Genomic DNA, 19,145 nt, shown 5'->3' on the forward strand with positions numbered 1-19,145 from the left:
GTTATCCCAGTATAGCAAGTACAGTTACCACACTAAACCAAGTACAGTTAGCCTAGTATAGCAAGTACAGTTACCCCAGTATAGCCAGTAGTTACCCCAGTATAGCCAGTAGTTACCCCAGTATAGCAAGTACAGTTAGCCTAGTATAGCAAGTATAGCTACCCCAGTATAGCCAGTAGTTACCCCAGTATAGCAAGTACAGTTAGCCTAGTATAGCACGTATAGCTACCCCAGTATAGCAAGTACAGTTACCACACTATAGCAAGTACAGTTAGCCCAGTATAGCAAGTATAGTTAGCCCAGTATAGCCAGTAGTTACCCCAGTATAGCCAGTAGTTAGCCCAGTATAGCAAGTATAGTTAGCCCAGAATAGCAAGTATAGTTAGCCCAGTATAGCAAGTATAGTTAGCCCAGAATAGCAAGTATAGTTAGCCCAGTATAGCAGGTATAGTTAGCCCAGTATAGCAGGTATAGTTAGCCCAGTATAGCAGGTATAGTTAGCCCAGTATAGCAGGTATAGTTAGCCCAGTATAGCAGGTATAGTTAGCCCAGTATAGCAGGTATAGTTAGCCCAGTATAGCAGGTATAGTTAGCCCAGTATAGCAGGTATAGTTAGCCCAGAATAGCAGGTATAGTTAGCCCAGTATAGCAGGTATAGTTAGCCCAGTATAGCAAGTATAGTTAGCCCAGAATAGCAAGTATAGTTAGCCCAGTATAGCAGGTATAGTTAGCCCAGTATAGCAGGTATAGTTAGCCCAGTATAGCAAGTATAGTTAGCCCAGAATAGCAAGTATAGTTAGCCCAGTATAGCAGGTATAGTTAGCCCAGTATAGCAGGTATAGTTAGCCCAGTATAGCAAGTATAGTTAGCCCAGAATAGCAAGTATAGTTAGCCCAGTATAGCAAGTATAGTTAGCCCAGAATAGCAGGTATAGTTAGCCCAGTATAGCAGGTATAGTTAGCCCAGTATAGCAGGTATAGTTAGCCCAGTATAGCAAGTATAGTTAGCCCAGAATAGCAAGTATAGTTAGCCCAGTATAGCAGGTATAGTTAGCCCAGTATAGCAAGTATAGTTAGCCCAGTATAGCAAGTATAGTTAGCCCAGAATAGCAAGTATAGTTAGCCCAGTATAGCAGGTATAGTTAGCCCAGTATAGCAGGTATAGTTAGCCCAGAATAGCAAGTATAGTTAGCCCAGAATAGCAAGTATAGTTAGCCCAGTATAGCAGGTATAGTTAGCCCAGAATAGCAAGTATAGTTAGCCCAGTATAGCAGGTATAGTTAGCCCAGTATAGCAGGTATAGTTAGCCCAGTATAGCAGGTATAGTTAGCCCAGTATAGCAGGTATAGTTAGCCCAGTATAGCAGGTATAGTTAGCCCAGTATAGCAGGTATAGTTAGCCCAGTATAGCAGGTATAGTTAGCCCAGTATAGCAGGTATAGTTAGCCCAGTATAGCAGGTATAGTTAGCCCAGAATAGCAGGTATAGTTAGCCCAGTATAGCAGGTATAGTTAGCCCAGTATAGCAAGTATAGTTAGCCCAGAATAGCAAGTATAGTTAGCCCAGTATAGCAGGTATAGTTAGCCCAGTATAGCAGGTATAGTTAGCCCAGAATAGCAAGTATAGTTAGCCCAGAATAGCAAGTATAGTTAGCCCAGAATAGCAAGTATAGTTAGCCCAGAATAGCAAGTATAGTTAGCCCAGAATAGCAAGTATAGTTAGCCCAGTATAGCAGGTATAGTTAGCCCAGAATAGCAAGTATAGTTAGCCCAGTATAGCAGGTATAGTTAGCCCAGTATAGCAGGTATAGTTAGCCCAGTATAGCAGGTATAGTTAGCCCAGTATAGCAGGTATAGTTAGCCCAGTATAGCAGGTATAGTTAGCCCAGTATAGCAGGTATAGTTAGCCCAGTATAGCAGGTATAGTTAGCCCAGTATAGCAGGTATAGTTAGCCCAGAATAGCAGGTATAGTTAGCCCAGTATAGCAGGTATAGTTAGCCCAGAATAGCAAGTATAGTTAGCCCAGTATAGCAGGTATAGTTAGCCCAGTATAGCAGGTATAGTTAGCCCAGAATAGCAAGTATAGTTAGCCCAGTATAGCAGGTATAGTTAGCCCAGTATAGCAGGTATAGTTAGCCCAGAATAGCAAGTATAGTTAGCCCAGAATAGCAAGTATAGTTAGCCCAGAATAGCAAGTATAGTTAGCCCAGAATAGCAAGTATAGTTAGCCCAGTATAGCAGGTATAGTTAGCCCAGAATAGCAAGTATAGTTAGCCCAGTATAGCAGGTATAGTTAGCCCAGTATAGCAGGTATAGTTAGCCCAGTATAGCAGGTATAGTTAGCCCAGTATAGCAGGTATAGTTAGCCCAGTATAGCAGGTATAGTTAGCCCAGTATAGCAGGTATAGTTAGCCCAGTATAGCAGGTATAGTTAGCCCAGTATAGCAGGTATAGTTAGCCCAGTATAGCAGGTATAGTTAGCCCAGTATAGCAGGTATAGTTAGCCCAGAATAGCAAGTATAGTTAGCCCAGTATAGCAAGTATAGTTAGCCCAGAATAGCAAGTATAGTTAGCCCAGTATAGCAGGTATAGTTAGCCCAGTATAGCAGGTATAGTTAGCCCAGTATAGCAGGTATAGTTAGCCCAGAATAGCAAGTATAGTTAGCCCAGAATAGCAAGTATAGTTAGCCCAGAATAGCAAGTATAGTTAGCCCAGAATAGCAAGTATAGTTAGCCCAGAATAGCAAGTATAGTTAGCCCAGAATAGCAAGCATAGTTAGCTCAGTATCGCTGCCCCAGTGTCGCCAGTACAGTTAGCCCAGTGTAGCCTCTCCTCTCTTCCCCCCGCGCGGCCGCCGCTCCTGTTACCTTACGAGCGGGCAGTCGCTTCCTTATGTTCCCCATAGCTCCTCTCCTCTTGCAGCACCTCGTATTACAGCAGCACTTCCCGCGCGGCTGCTGTAGGAAGGGTAGGAAATAGGGCAGCGGCTTCCTGTAGCGGCGATCGCCGTTACCATGGGAACGCTGCCCCGCCTCCTTCCAGCAGTCGCACAGCAAGCGCTGCTGTAATACGAGATGCGAGAGGGGCCATGGGGAATATAAGGAAGAAAGCGGCCGCCGCTCATAAGGTATCAGGAACGGCGGCCGCTGGGGGGAGAGGGAGAAAGGCCAGATCCGCCGCGGCCCCCCAGAAATCTGCCAACGGACCCCCAGGGGGCCGCGGCCCCCAGGTTGGGGACCTCTGCTTTAAGGTACGTACACATGAATCCATGACTGTTGCCCATAAGGATAAGGACGTGATCCATAAGGTGACAGTTCAAGGCCTGTATGGTGTGTAGACATGTCACTAGGCTACAGCCCAATGATGCGGACTAATGCCATGGAAGGCAGAGCAGCGATGACTGCAGGGCACAGCTGAGCCGCTCCCTGCAGGTGAGGATGGAGCATCACCCTCATTTACCAGTTTATCGATCTGACTTAAAACTATGTACAGATGCTAGAAATCTGTGGTCTGAAAGTGAACCCGGGGTGAGTGCGATATGGAGGCTGATACAGTCAGCCACAGGCCCTGAACAAGCATGCAGCAGATCAGGCGTTTGACATTATTGTCAGATCTGACAAGATTAGCTGCATGCTTGTTTCTGGTGTGATTCAGAAACTGCTGCAGCTAAATAGATCAGCAGGGCTGCCAGGCAACTGGAATTGTTTAAAAGGAAATAGATATGGCAGCCCCCATATGACTCTTACCTTGGGTTCACTTGAAGATCATTTTGAGTGAAAATGCGATTTTTTGGCAATTGCTATTTACGATTTCATTTGGGCAGCGGGAATTGAAAGGAAAAATGCAGCATACCATGTGACTGCGAATCACCGCGCAATCGCATGAATATGAATTATCATATGCGATTAGCTTTATTACTGCACTGCCCTTGCGTTTTTCAATTCGCATGCTATCAGGATCGAAACAACAAATCCCACTGAAAAACGCTGTGGAAATAAAGGCACATTTTAAAACGGAATGTTTAAAGGGAACCTAAACTGAGAAGAATATGGATTTTTATTTTTAAAATAATACCAGTTGCCGGACTCTCCTGCTGATCCTGTGTCTCTAATACTTTTAGCCACAGCCCCTGAACAAGCATGCAGATCAGGTGCTCTGACTGAAGCAGACTTAGGGCTTGTTTCCACTGTTGCGACGCGATTTCGCCGGCATTCCGACGCTTGTAAAAACGCATGCGGATGCGTTTCCGCATGCGTTTTTACCCGCGATTTCGCGTGCGAAATTAACCATGACACTGCCAGGGCAAAATAAAATAGAAAAAGGTGCGAAATCGCACGCGAAATCGCGGGTAAAAACGCATGTAACAAACGCATGCGTTTTTACTATTAAATACATTAGCGGCGATTCGCATGCATTCCACTCGCAGGCGAATTCGTTAGCTCTTTTGTGCGTTTTTTTACCGCTGAAAAAAACGCACCTCAACAACGCTACAGTGGAAACAGGCCCATCCACTTGCATTACATGTGCGAATCTGCATGCGTTGGACGCATGCAGATTTGCGATAGTGGAAACGAGCCCTTAATTAGCTGCATGCTTGTTTCAGGTGTGTGATTCAGCCACTACTGCAACCAAAGAGATCAGCAGGACTGCCAAGCAACTGGTATTGTTTAAAAGAAAACATCCATATCCCTCCCAGTTTAGGTTCCCTTTAAAGTGGACCTGAAATCAGAACTTCCTCTCTGCTCTAAAGATAAGCAACAGCAGAATAACCAACCGTAGTGAGAGGTTTGTGGAGGCTGCCATATTTATTTTCTTTTAAACAATACCAGTTTCCTGGCAGCCTTGCTGATCCATTTGGCTGCAGTAGTGTCTGAATCACACCAGAAACAAACATGCAGCTAATCTTGTCAGATCTGACAATAATGTCAGAAACGCCTGATCTGCTGCATGCTTGTTCAGGGTCTATGGCTAAAAGTATTAGAGGCAGAGGATCAGCAGGACAGCCAGGTAACTGGTATTGTTTAAAAGCAAATAAATATGGCACCCTTCACATACCTATCACTACAGCTCTTCTTTCAAGAAAAAACATTTCTATACAGCTGAATGGCAATAAAACTGCAGTGTGTCAGTGTGTACAAATTAGCTGCTCTGTGTGACAGAGGAGATTTCTGAGCTGACACAGCTGAGAAATCAAATTACACTGGTGATTAGTCACAGATGAGGTGGAATTAGAAAGGCTAAACTCTCTAAATACATACAGGGTGCATTTATCTACGTTTTCCTTCTGCCCTGTGCAAGAGTTCAGGTCCACTTTAAGAAAAAAAAATTGTGATCATTTTTTGAACACTGGAGGATGAGGTTACTCAAGAAACTAGCTTCACAATGCCCTATGCCACAAAGATTCAGGCACAGTTCACACTGGCAATTAAGTGGCAAACGGATCCGTGACAATGGATCTGATCACTGGTCGACTGGATCAATTTTCACTCTGTTGCTGTTCCCGTTCCGCTTCCCCCCCCCCCCCCCCGACTCCCATCAGCAAAGTGGAGTTTGCACCTTAGTGTGAAGCAACGTTCTGTTTTCTCATTGCCCCCAATGCAGCTCTACAGCTTACATTTCTGTTCCGCTTGGCTCAGTGGGCCCAGTAAAATTGCTGCAGGAGCAAACTTGCTGTTAGTTCAGCGGAACGGATCTGTTCGAACGGACGGATGTGAATGGATCTATAGATTAACATTGGATCCGTTCCCATCAGTGCAACGCTGTTGGCTGTCCATTCAGCCTGTTGGCCCCTCCCCTTCACCCCGCACACATGCATGTCTTCTCTACACAGAGATACACACACACACACACACACACACACAGGTGCAATGAAAACGACAGCTAAAGTGTTTTGTTTTTTTATTACCAATAGTTGTCAAACAAGTCAAGGATATGTGCTGGTTGCCTAGCAACTGTTCTACTTGTGTACCTGCCTACATAAATCTACTCCTACCACCCTTCATCATAGCATATATCCCATTACTGCAGCTCTGTAAATCTGCCAGAAGACGAGGATTTGATCTCTCAAAGATTCCATTATGAAACTTTGTCTTAGTCATCATTAAAAGCTTTCATTTTTAGAGTTGTTTTGTTTCCTGCCCACTTGTTACTTTGTCACACTTACCCTGACAACAACATCACACTGCAACTGTAACCCGTGAAATGCTGCAAGCATGCCTTGATGTAGAATAAGACTTAATTCTGCCTGAACCTCACCTAATGGCTGACAAGTACAATACCAATAGGAAAAACACCAACAACAATCGCCTCTGTCAATAATCTACCTTGTGAACAGTGGCCTCTGATGCCACCAACCCCCCCAGCTCCTAGCGTATGTACAGTGCCCAGGCATGGGCTCACAAGTAGTTACGAGTCCTGCGCTCCACACAGCCACACAGCTTGCACGTGTCCTATTGGACGCGTTGCAAGACTCACTATGGGCACTTCCTCCAAGCCAGAAGGAAGAAATGTGCGGTGGTGAGGCTTGCAACAAGTCCAGTAGGACGCGTGCAAGCTGTTTGGAGCTGAGGGAGGTCGACGGACTTATGGGTAACGAACCCCTTCAGATCCAGCTGCACACCTGAGGCAATTAAGCCTCATTTAAATCACAAGGTCGTAAATACTCGTGACCCTATGCCTGACAGTGCCATCTGATGCGTTCTCCTCCCCCCCCCCCCCCCCCGAGAGAATCTGGCATGTGAACAGTGTCCCTTGCTGACCCCCCCCCCCCCCCCCCCCCGAAAGAATCTAGCAGGGTTACAAATCGAAGCAGGTGCCACATAGCAGTAATGTAATACTGTGTGGGGCGGGTAAAGATAATTTGTGGCTTCAGTGGTTGCCGCAACTCGGAGGAGGAATAGTATTTAACGCTGCTGGGGAGTTTTTTGTGGCAGCAGAGAGCCATCATTCGTCTCGCCCTGTGCCCAACTCACCAGCCATGCATACAGAGGCCCCCTATGTGTGGTGAAACAATTTGGCTGAGGGCTGGTAGAGAGCATTGCTCTTCTCACTTTCCCTGCCTGAGTGATGTCTCACCCACACTGCTCTGTCGGCTCTCCTTCCCCCACATAGCAACAGAACTCATTGATAGCCTGTAGGCTAGTGACATGTCTGTGCAGTGTGGGCTCTGCAGTATTATCTGAGGGATTGAATCCCATGTACATGCACTATGCGTACAGACTTTAGTTGTTAGAAAAGACACACACACACACACACACACACACACACACACACACACACACACACACACACACACACACACGATTAGACGTAGCTGGAGTAGCCAACCGGAGTAAGACCGCCTCAGGTGAGGATCTTGTGTGTGCATTGGAATCCCTATGACAACCTCTAAGTTTCAGAATGCCGAATCTTTAGAGAAAGGTCCCCTGCCCAAATGATTCCCCCAGTACATTGTTCTCCCTGTCTGCCAGAAGCAGTTCAGTCATATGTGTCAACCCTCCTCCCGCCATAGTAACTGATACATCTCTACACCAGTTGCACAAGGGATAGAGAGCCCCGGTCCCTGTAGGCCGACAGTTGCTATATGTGTGTACAAGGCTCTAGCTGTCCTCCCATACTCAGATCCGAAGCAGTACTCTTTTATACGAGATAACACAGCCAGTATGGCTTTGAAACTAAATAAAATATCAATCCTATATAGAGATCAGCGAGACGCTAATTTTCCAAGCTGATGGAAGTCTCGTTGCAAATTGCATGCAGCTGCTTACTGGCTCAATCAAATACAGTCGCTTCCAATGTCAATTAGACAAGACAGAACATTTATATTGCATTTTCCTCTTGGCGAACTCTATTCCAAACTTTATTCTTTGTATCAAAGCTTGCATAAAGGATAGTTGCATCTCACAGCCCACATCTAGGCCTGCATGGGGCTTCCATGGAATTGGTATGTTTGGGTTCTCCAGTGAGATGGCGCTATGTGATATCATCGCATCAGACATAACCTTAGGGCTGCGGCTTGCTTCGCTCTTCCAGGATGGGTGGAATGTATACTCAGAAGATATACCGGTAATTACCTACATCATGTTTTCTTTAGAAAAAGGAAAGAGGCGTCAGCAAATGACACTGTATTGGGAGACTACTCTCTTCCTCTTTCCAGCAATATGTATAGAAAAACCATACATGTTCCCTAAATAGCACACTGACAGCCTGCTCCTGCAGACTACGCCAATAATCACATACATTTAATGACGCAGTGAAATATACAGCTCTATAAAAGTTCAAGGACCGCAAATAGAAGAAAAAAATATATAAACTACACAGGTTGCAGAAATCTATCAAGTTCATATTGCACTGCCCTGCCTCTGACACAGGAGACCAGGGTTCAAATCTCAGCCAGTACCTATTCAGTAAGGAGACCTTGGGCAAGTCTCTCCAGCACTGCTGCTGCTTACTGAGCACACCCCTACTGGCTGCAGCTCTGGCACTTTGAGCCCACCAGGAGACAAACGCGATATAAATGTACTTCTTGTCTCTTGTCTAAATCTGGCCATACACGCATAGACTGCCACCCGAGGTGGCCTAACATCTGATCGCTCTCCAAATCGGAATCCGATCATAGAATTCATTCCTACTACACACTGCACATCGATTTTCAACAGATTTCGGCAGGATATCAATTAAAAACTCAACCAATAGGCAGCGTTGCACTATTTGATGCAGTGTAACTGTGGCCCGTCCTGTCCCCAATCAGATAGTTTAAATCTCTTTTCAGTAAAAAATAAATAAATACATTGACGGGAAAATAGATTAGTGTATGGTTAGGTTAAGAAAGTGGGTGGAGAGTTAACCCGGGGGAGGGTCATGGGCAATAGGAGGTGTGATGCTATAAGCTCCGCCCCTGGTAACCTCCCCACCCACTATTGCTGAAGAGGGTCTGCTCCCCATCTTCAAGCAGATGGATGCTTGGATATAATATGTGTCTGTAACATGTGCATCATACATGCGCTACGTATTTAAATTGAAAAGGTTGGGGGGCAGGGGGGTGGACACCGCTTATTTTACATCTTTTGGGATGATTGGGAGCAAACTGGAGTCCGCAGAGGACTCCAGGGGGGGGGGGGGGGGGGGTGGACACCGCTTATTTTACATCTTTTGGGATGATTGGGAGCAAACTGGAGTCCGCAGAGGACTCCAGGGGGGGGGGGGGGGGGGGTGGACACCGCTTATTTTACATCTTTTGGGATGATTGGGAGCAAACTGGAGTCCGCAGAGGAAGCCCACATAAGCATGAGCAGAACATGCAAACTCCATGGAAATGGCCGACCTTCGAACCTGGGACACTAGTGCTGCAAAGCAAATGCCACTACGGCCATGACCATTATTTCTCCTACAAATAAAAGTTATTTTTCTTAACACTACAGCTGGGTGTGTGGGGTGGAAAGTTTAGGGGTTTAAAAGTCCCTCAACATCACTGAGAGTTCACATTTTCTAGCAAACAAACTGTGCACAGTACCTCATTGGTAAAAAGATCAATGACAGCTTTACTACTCGTTTAATCCACTAGAGGGTGCCAAAGCTGTATGCAAACTAAATATAATGCTGACAAACCATGCTGATAGAATACAATATAATACAATAACATTTCTATAGCGCTTCTCTCCCATAGGACTCAAAGCGCTTAGGCTCTCTACTAAACTCTGCTCCATTTAAAGGAGGTTCATTATAAAGATATCCAGGCGCTGTCTCAGCAAGAAGTTGGGGAAAAACAGACATCTAGGAAGGTTTATAAATAAAGCAAAGACCCAACAGGAAGCAATCTAAAGATCAGTGTCTGACTGCACAATCATGTTTAGAAACAAGCCCATTACAAGAGATTAGATAAGGATCTCAGCAAGTTTCACACACACTTCTTTGTGGGCTAAAGGAAGCTATTCATCCTGGGCTCAGCAGGAAGTCAGTGTACCTGGGCACTGATTGGCTGACTGCATTAGCGTTCTTTGTTGCCCAGATACCAACACCATAATGCTTGTAAGCTGGGCGGTTCTGTATGAAGGCATCACTGAGTGCATTAACTGCTAAATGAAAACTTCAAGAGGGAAAACAGTTCAGTGATTCAAGTGTAAAGTGGACCTGAACTCAGAACTTCCTCTCTACTCTAAAAGATAAGCAACAGCATAACCTTTAAAGAAAAGCATTTTTGTTACAGCTGATACAAATCCTGCAACAAATCTGCAGTGTGTACTTCCTGCTTTCATGGAAGCAGACATAGGGTTAACATCTTGCGTTTACAAATTAGCTGCACTGCCAAGATTCCTGAGTTGAGAGAAGAAATTACAACTTGTGATTAGTCACAGATGAGGAGGAATTAGGCTAAACTCTCTAAATACATACAGGGTGGATTTCTCTAGGTTTTCCTTCTGTCCTGTGCAAGAGTTCAGGTCCACTTTAAAGGAAAATTGCCAAGATAACCAATCTGACATAGTGGAGGACTCCGCTAACTATTTCCTTAGTTTCTCAGGCTTTTTCAAATGAGAAGAAATAGAGTCATGGGCCCCAGTGCAGATTTAATACTAGGGTGCCCATCATGGCTGCTGTTTAGAATGCAGTCTTAGAAAGGTTAGCCATTAAATAAAAAATAAGAATATGAGACTCCAGGAAAGTCTTCTGATGGGCTTATGTGCAATAAATACATAAACGCAATGCTGATCGCATTTGTGAAACGACTTCATAATGTGAACGAGGCCTGACCTTTCAGCAACCTCCATCATGCCCCAATATGACCCAGGCAAGCACTGTAATAACGTATAATAGACAATTTCTATAAAACCCAGTTGTGGTTTGCAGGGTCACTTTTGATCTCCCCATTGGAGATGCCTTAGTATATCAGCCCCACTTTGTAACTCCAGTCTAGAGGTGCCCATACATCTACTGATTTTGCGGCCCGATCATCCATGCCAATCGAAAACTGTATGAAATCGGATGAAAATTAGTGCAACGTGTCTGCCCAATCGATTATTTAATCAATTTCGAGTCGAAATTGGACATGCTGGAAAGATCTCAGCTGAAAGTGCTTGATTGGGTGCGTTGTGGTAACAGGGTTCGATATCGCAATGACAACAAACATAATGGTTCCCCAACCGCTGCCCCACCACTGTCCTCCTCCTGCGGCCCTTGGCCTCCGCCTCCACCCAAGTGGCACCAGGCGCGCACCTGTGATCTCACACAAACTCGCCAGGTGACGCTTGGGGGGCGACAGCAAAGCAGGCGAGATTTATAAACATCTCCTTCTGCGGTATATGGGCAGGCAACAGATCACTCTCTGATCAGATTTCGATCAGCAAGAGATCTGTCTGTTGGTCGATCTGCCCATACATTGAGTGATGCATGGGACCCCTTAAGGGCTGGTTCACATGGGCGTTTGCCCCGCATTTACCACCGGCATCCGGGACTTGGCGTTAAACGTTCTCATTCAAGTGAATGAGAGAGTTTGTACCAGGCTTTTACTGGCGTTCACACAAACGCGGCGTTCGGATTCTGACTTTCCCTGGTGTTCAAGGCGACCCTGGACGGTTAATCGCCGCAGCTAATGTCCCCCTATAGGGAAGAAAAACGCTGACCGCAACACTGCTGAAAGCAGGGCAGACGCCCGTGTGAACCAGCGCTAAGGCTGCAGTAATAGGCGGGGTTGGCACGTCCCCGTCAAACAACTTGTCAGTCTCTCGACGCACAGAATTATTTAACTGGCTCATTCACTCCACTCCTGTGAGATCACTGCTTTGGGCTGCTACACTTTGTACCTTAGTTTTCTGCACTCACTGAATAAGCATGGCAGTGTACCCAGTGCAGACAGTTACACATTAACCAGCGCTGGTCAACAGGTTATATGAAGGAGGCAGTGCAAAAATACAACTGGAAGGTTTACGCATTAAAAAGAAGGGGAGGCAAGTTTCAGGAGAAAGAGACCGAGAGCAAACATTTAGTGCCACTTTTACAGTAACGATACAAAGGAACAGTCAAGCAACCACCACTGAGGGCCTGAGCCCACTAATGCAGTTATGTCTGACTGCTTCTGTCAGCTTTTCAGCATCTGTGACAGTGGTGTGCTGCTGAAAAGCGGACAACTGCGTTTAGTGGGCTCAGGCCCTAAGGGCTAGATTTACTGCAAGTGTGTAAGTGCCTTAAAGGACATTGGAGGTGAAAATAAAGTGAGGAGAAACAATTGTATCCATCCTCCTCCTAAAAATGTATTTTTTTTAGATAGCTCACTGTTTTATTTTATATTTAAATCTAGTTTCTATGTATTTTTGTCTCTGCTCAATGGCACCTTCATTGCAGTATGCCAGAACTTAAAGGATACCCGAAGTGACATGTGACATGAGATAAACATGTGTATGTACGGTGCCAACACACAAATAACTAGGCTGTGTTCCTTTTTTTTCTTTCTCTGCCTGAAAGAGTTAAATATCAGGTATGTAAGTAGCTGACTCAGTCCTGACTCAGAAAGGAAGTGACTACTGTACAGTGTGACCCTCAGTGATAAGAAATTACAACTATAAAACACTTTTCTAGCAGAAAATGGCTTCTGAGAGCAGGAAAGAGATAAAAGGGGTCAATAGTTCATAGATTTTAGCTCTGGCATACTTCAATGAATGTGTCATTGAGCAAAAACAATAAAACAGTTAAAACTTAAAAAGTAGATTTAAAACAAAATAAACCGTGGAATATCTTAAAAAGTCATTTTTAGGTGAAGGAAGATGGATACAATCATTTATTTAATTAGATTATTTTTGCCTCGGGTGTCCTTTAAATCTCTTTCCTGCTCTCGTAAGCCATTTACTGACAGGAAAGTGTTTTATGGCTGTAATTCCTTATCCATGTGGGTTGTGCTAGAGTCTGACCCAGTCCCGACCCAGACAGGAACTGCCACTTACATAACTGATGTTTAACTCTTACAGGCAGAGAAAGGAAAAAAGGAACACAGCCTAGTTATTTGTGTGCTTGGCACTGTACATACACATGTCTATCTCATCATGTCACATGTCACCTTGGGTGACCTTTAACTACCGAGGCCACTTGTGAGGCGTCTGCTTGCATTTAATCTACCTACTATACCCCACTGATGAGAGATGGTCACTCATTCAGAATAGCAGAGCCATTCTTCTTTCAACAGTAAAACTTCATCTAGGATTATAGCAATGGCATTGCTAACAACGTGGCCAAAGGAATACTCAAGAATAAAAACAAAACAAAAAAAACCCTTGTCCTGTTGAGAGTTTTAAAGCTGTACTAACTGTGCTACTGCCTATGCCTAAAGCACATCTGAACTGAGAAGGATATGGAGGCTGCCATATTTATCTCCTTTTAAACAATACCAGTTGCCTGGTCATCCTGCTGGTCATCTGCCTCTAATATTCTTAGCAATAGCCCCTGAACAAGCGTGCCGGTTGGATGTTTCAGGCTGAAGTCTGACTGGATTAGCCGCATGCTTGTATTAGGTGTGTGATCCAGATACTACTGCAGCCAAAGAGCAGCAGAAATGTTAAGCAACAGGTATTGTTTACCCACTTGAGGACCCACCCTTTACCCCCCCTTAAGGACCAGCGCTGTTTTAGCTGATCTGTGCTGGGTGGGCTGTGCAGCCCCCAGTACAGATCAGGGTGCACGCAGAGCGACCAGATCGCCCGCCTTTTTTCCCCACTATGGGGATGATGTGCTGGGGGGGTCTGATCGCTCCTGCCTGCCTGGGTGTTGCGGGGGGGGGGGGGGGGGGGGCGCACCTCAAAGCCCCCCTCCGTGGCGAAATTCCCCCCCTCCCTCTCCTACCTCCCTTACCCGGAGATCTGAGGCTGCACAGGAACGCATCTGTCCTGTGCAGCCTCTAACAGGCTCCTGCCTGTCATGTGACAGCGATCCCCGGCCGCTGATTGGCCGGGGATCGCTGATTTGGTACAACGCTGCTACTGTTAGCAGCGTTGTACGAATGTAAACAAAGCGGATTATTTCCGCTTGTGTTTACATTTAGCCTGCGAGCCGCGATCAGCGGCCCGCAGGCTATTCACGGAGCCCCCCGCCGTGAATTGACAGGAAGCAGCCGCTCGCGCGAGCGGCTGCTTCCTGATTAATTAGCCTGCAGCCGGCGACGCAGAACTGCGTCGCTGGTCCTGCAGCTGCCACTTTGCCGACGCGCGGTATGAGTGCGCGGTCGGCAAGTGGTTAAAAGGAAACAAATATGGCGGCCCCGATATCCCTTCTCAGTTCAGGTTAACTTTAAAATGTTCTGAAAACAACTAATGCACATAGATAACAATCAGCTAGTCAATGTCTATGCACACCCTCAATGAAATAAGGCCCATACACACATCCGTTTTTTGCGAACGACGGGTCGTTTGAACGACCCGTCGTTCACCCGCTAAATTGGGCGTGTGTACAGACTGTCGTTCGCGTGATAAGAGTGAGTTTGAGCGATCCGCCCGGCGGATCGCTCAAACTCACTCTTATCACGCGAACGACAGTCTGTACACACGCCCGATTTAGCAGGCGAACGACTAAAAGACGGTTCGTTCAAACGACCCGTTGTTCGCAAAAAACGGATGTGTGTATGGGCCTTTAGTCAGCACTCACAAGTGGTGCAGTGATAGTAAACAGATGGTTGTCTGTTTACTGATTCAATACAATTTTTCTCTTGAGTAAAAAAAATAAATAAATAAAAATTACTTAGAAAAAGTGAATTGAATAAGGGACAAGAGGGTTTCTTAAATCTGAAAAGGTTGGCTTATTAAGGCTATGATACAAACGTGTGGTGGATTCCTCCTCCTCGATTGTAGATTGCCTTAGGAAGGTGTGTGGGGTTGGTCTGTTATTTATAGATGAAATTGAGTAGACTTTTTCTCAGCCATTGTCCCACCATGCACCAGGAGTGACAACAGTACAGGAGCACACATGTGGAAACGATACAAACTATAGACACGTGAAGAGATCACACCTGAGCTTTCAGCTCCAGATCAACACTTTATAATGCCCTTGCCTAGGAGAGTATAACTGATTAGATAAGGGATCACAATGACAAATCGTTGGTCAGACTTATGTAATTACTACAGTAAACATAACTAAAGGTGCATACACACCTATAGGCCCATACACACGTCGGATTTCCGCGAACGACGGGTCGTTTGAACGTCCCGTCGTTCGCCCGCTAAATCGGGCGTGTGTACAGGCCGGGCGGATCGCTCAAACTCACCCTTATCAAGCGAACGACAGCCTGTACACACGCCCGATTTAGCGGGCGAACGACGGGACGTTCAAACGACCCGTCGTTCGCGGAAATCCGACATGTGTATGGGCCTTATGACTTGCCTGCTGGAGATTGGGACCTGATCCCCTTGGGCAGCGTCGCTGGGATGGCCAATACAGATGCGCATCAGATGTGTAGCCAATGGCGCGTACTGTTGATTTGAGGGGGGAGAGGGATGAAGGAGCAGCGCGAGCGTGATGTAACGTGCGTTTTTATGCATAGGCAACAAGCCAGTGCTAAGAATCCCTGTTTGCAAACAAGCGTTAGGCGGTCCCAGCTTTTACACAGAGGCAGCTAATACACAACATGCAATTTCCCATCAGATTGATGGTCGATTTTGTACAGAAGTGACCAGAAAATCAATCAGAAATCTGATCGGACCTGTTAGACACGACTGATTCGACATTGCATGGTGTGTACCAGGCATAAAACATAATGCAGCGGGTTAATCTGAAATGCATGTTGTAGACATGTTACAAACATGGATGAGAATGTCCACAAGGACCTGATGGAATATCTTCACTAGTGTTGTGCAAACAATTCTATTGCCTGGTGCACACATTGCAATGTTCCAGATCGATTATTTCCAACATGTCCGATCAATTTTCCATTCACTTCTATGAAAAAAAAAAAATTGATCGGAAACAGATTGCTCATGTTGGAAATAAATTTGTGCAGTAGTGATCGGATATTCTATCCCGTTATCAATTGGAAGTTGATCGGACCTGTCAGAAATTATAATGCGGCCTAACATGGAAATTCCACTGATCCAAGGATGAAATTGAATTACGCCAATCAAGGCCTCTATCTGCAGGTTAATTAACCACCTCCCAACTCATTGTTGGCTGGTGGCTTTGATTAACTTATTTACTTTCTTTTTCCATGACTGCGCATAGCATATTAGGAGGATTTTTTTGCTCATTGCAAACAATGACTCACATATTAATCAGACCGTACTTAAACAACATTAACACAAAAAGCTGAACTGAGGACCCAATGCTAAACTTCTACACAACAGAGCAATTATTGGTCCTTACCTCTTCCTGTTTTTCTTCATTAACCACATTGAGGCTCAGCTGCGAGTGACTACTAATTCCACTATCCTCGTTTCCATCATCGTAATAAGAGTGCTTAACGGGATCCTTGAGTGACTGTGGACTCCGATCCGCTTTTATAGCTCCTGCTTCCCGCTCCTCACTCTCCATGGAGCTCAGTGATAAAGTGCTATGGTGATTAGTACAAAGGATAGACGCATTTGATTTGTAGAGTTCCGAACTGGGACTCTGTGGCTTCGGTGCAGTAGGTCTTACGGGAGTTCCCAATATTCCATAGTCTGATGCAGAATGAGGAAAATGTTTAGCCTCCTCTGAGTCAGAGTAGAAGACTTCACTTGCCAACTGGCTCAAGCTACTACTGGTGGGAGATGGAGTGCAAGGCCCTACAGACAGTGCTTCAGAAGAAGACAACCGGGCATCAGTAGGTAGTGCATTTATTTCCAGAGAGGGATTGTCCACGTGGATCCTGGAGGGACTTACAGATAAATTGGCCTCAGATGACGGAGACTGTGGACTCAATAAGCATCTCCTCCTTTCTGTGTCGGCACTACTGGAGACTCTCCTAGAATAGTCATCATGCAGGCGGCTGTTGGGCCGCCCTCTCTGAGGTTCTTCATTGGTGGGAGAACTGCACTTGCTACCATCTTTTTTCCAATGGCCATCGGTAACATTACCCATGATCTTTAATACTCTGTCAAAGTCTTTTGCCCTGATAGGGCTTCTCCATCGCTTGGAACGTCTCTCTGGAGTCCCGGAAAGATTACTGGAGTCCGCAGAAGCATTTAAAGAGCTTTTCTGAAGTATCTCCTTTTCACTGCTAGATTTAATGTCTGTTAGATTAGAGGTAGATTTCCTCTTGAATGAGCTTTTTTTGAGGAAGTTGAGGTTGTCCGTGCTTTTGCTCCTTCGGTAAATGATTTTGTTGCTGTCCGAGTCCTTCACAATAATTTCACAGACATTTTGTTCCTGCCCAAGAGGTGACAGCCTAAGGGGACTGTGAGGGACACGGATATTGTCGTTATCCAACAAGTTTATTCGACCAGCACCATAGGCGCGTCGGATACTGCGGGATCGATGGGTACTCCGCAAAAAACTATTATCGGACTCCTCAATATCTGATCCATCAGACTGCAGCCCATCTACCACAATACAACTATCGTGCATGGATCTCGAGGTTGGTACCCTGCAGGCAGTCTGGCAACTTACTATTCCATCAGCAGACAAGAGCTTCTGCGTGTTCACCCCACTCTCCATGTCGCTAATGATATTTGCATTTTCTTTTGCCTGAATTCCCTGAAGAACAGAAGATTTCAGCTTTTTGAAAGAACCCATCTTTCGCAAAGATGACAAAGCATTCCACGTTGACGAGTTGCTCACGCCAATCATGGAGCGGGGTCTTTCACCGTTAGCGGCGGTGGGACGCTGCTTTGGACTAGTGAACAAGTTTGATGACTTCGAGGTGTTCTGGTCATCCAGGGAGTCCTCTTTGTTGTCAAGGGCTCCATTGTGACTGCCGTCTTGAGACGGAGTTCTTGAGAAGCTTTTGTCAATGACTTGAGAGGTAACTCCTGGCCCGTTCCCACAGCCCTTGGAGGGTGACGTCATACTCTCAACCATGTGAGCATCAGGGTAGACTCGATCTAGGCTATGCACAACCACAATGTGACAGCATAAAGGGTTCGAACATCTAGAGTGTCCTCTGTGGTAATGTTTTTCGCCTCCTCTTTCACGTCTATTGTCTGCATGGAGCCGGCCAATCACAGTCTTCTGCTTTCCCTTTAAAAGAAAACAAAGCCAGCATTTAGGAAGTCTTCTCACACAATCCTATCTAAGCGGAGGGGGTGTGGGGGTAGGGACTTTTTTTTTTTTTTTTAAATTGGGGTTCAACAAACATAACTAGCTGAAGTTGCTCTACAGTAAAACCTGAAGAAAATTAAATGTTGCAGCAGACCAGAAATACAGTTACAGCAGGACTCACAGATCCAACAACTACACAAGGAGACTGGGTCTGCTGGCTTTCTGAAATGGTGACAGAATGCTGGAACTGTTCCCAAGCTACAGCAGGCTTCTGCAATCTGCGGCCCACCTGCTGTAACTCACAACACGTGGAGAGCCACAGGCTGCAAAAGACCGCTGTACAGAGTATAATGGAGCTTTACTGAAAAGAGAAAAACAATGACAACAATCCTCTCACAGTGCGCTGAAGCTGCAGTTCAGCCAGTTTCTAAATATGCATTTAAATATTAGATTAGATATTAATAGGTCAGCCTCCATATCTCTCTTCCGGCGTTCTTTAAACAGTCCCCCTATAAAGGGCTTGTTTCCACTACAGCAGTTCTCTGGCTTGATCATCAAGACAGGCCATGTTAATCAATGGACCCATTTCCATCTACTCTGCTTTTTCATATGCTTAAAGGACAACTCAAGCGAGAGGGATATAGAGGCTGCCATAGTTATTTCCTTTTAAGCAATACAAGTTGCCTGGCTATCCTGCTGATTCTCTGCCTCCAATACTTTTAGCCATAACCCCTGAACAAGCATGCAGCAGATCAGGTGTTTCTGACATTATTGTCAGATCTGAGACAGCGGCCGGGGTTTCCGTCGTGATATCGCACGCCATTACTGCTGCGTATCCCATCGACCATGCCAGCCCAATTAGTTGAATTGCTGATCGGGCATGCTTGATGTGCCACGGATTTTCATCCCGATTTGATAATAATAAAATAGGATGGTCGATCGGCTGCAAAAATCAAAAGATGCATTTACAACCCGTTTCTTTTCTCTCTGGACATCTTGTGCCAC

The 19,145-nt window shown here is 45.6% G+C and overlaps 1 protein-coding gene across 3 annotated transcripts in view; it reads right to left on the reverse strand.

The window, feature by feature from the left end:
• SPATA13 (spermatogenesis associated 13) overlaps nucleotides 1-19,145 on the reverse strand; it is a 110,220-nt gene that overhangs the window by 77,074 nt on the left and 14,001 nt on the right. For all 3 annotated transcript variants that reach the window (XM_068266964.1, XM_068266962.1, XM_068266963.1), the window contains exon 2: nucleotides 16,326-18,119. In XM_068266964.1, the coding sequence (XP_068123065.1) occupies nucleotides 16,326-17,960 (1,635 nt within the window). In that variant the 5' untranslated portion in view covers nucleotides 17,961-18,119. The remainder of the gene's footprint in view (nucleotides 1-16,325; nucleotides 18,120-19,145) is intronic.

Source organism: Hyperolius riggenbachi, chromosome 2 (genome assembly GCF_040937935.1).
Source record: "Hyperolius riggenbachi isolate aHypRig1 chromosome 2, aHypRig1.pri, whole genome shotgun sequence".
NCBI lineage: Eukaryota > Metazoa > Chordata > Amphibia > Anura > Hyperoliidae > Hyperolius > Hyperolius riggenbachi.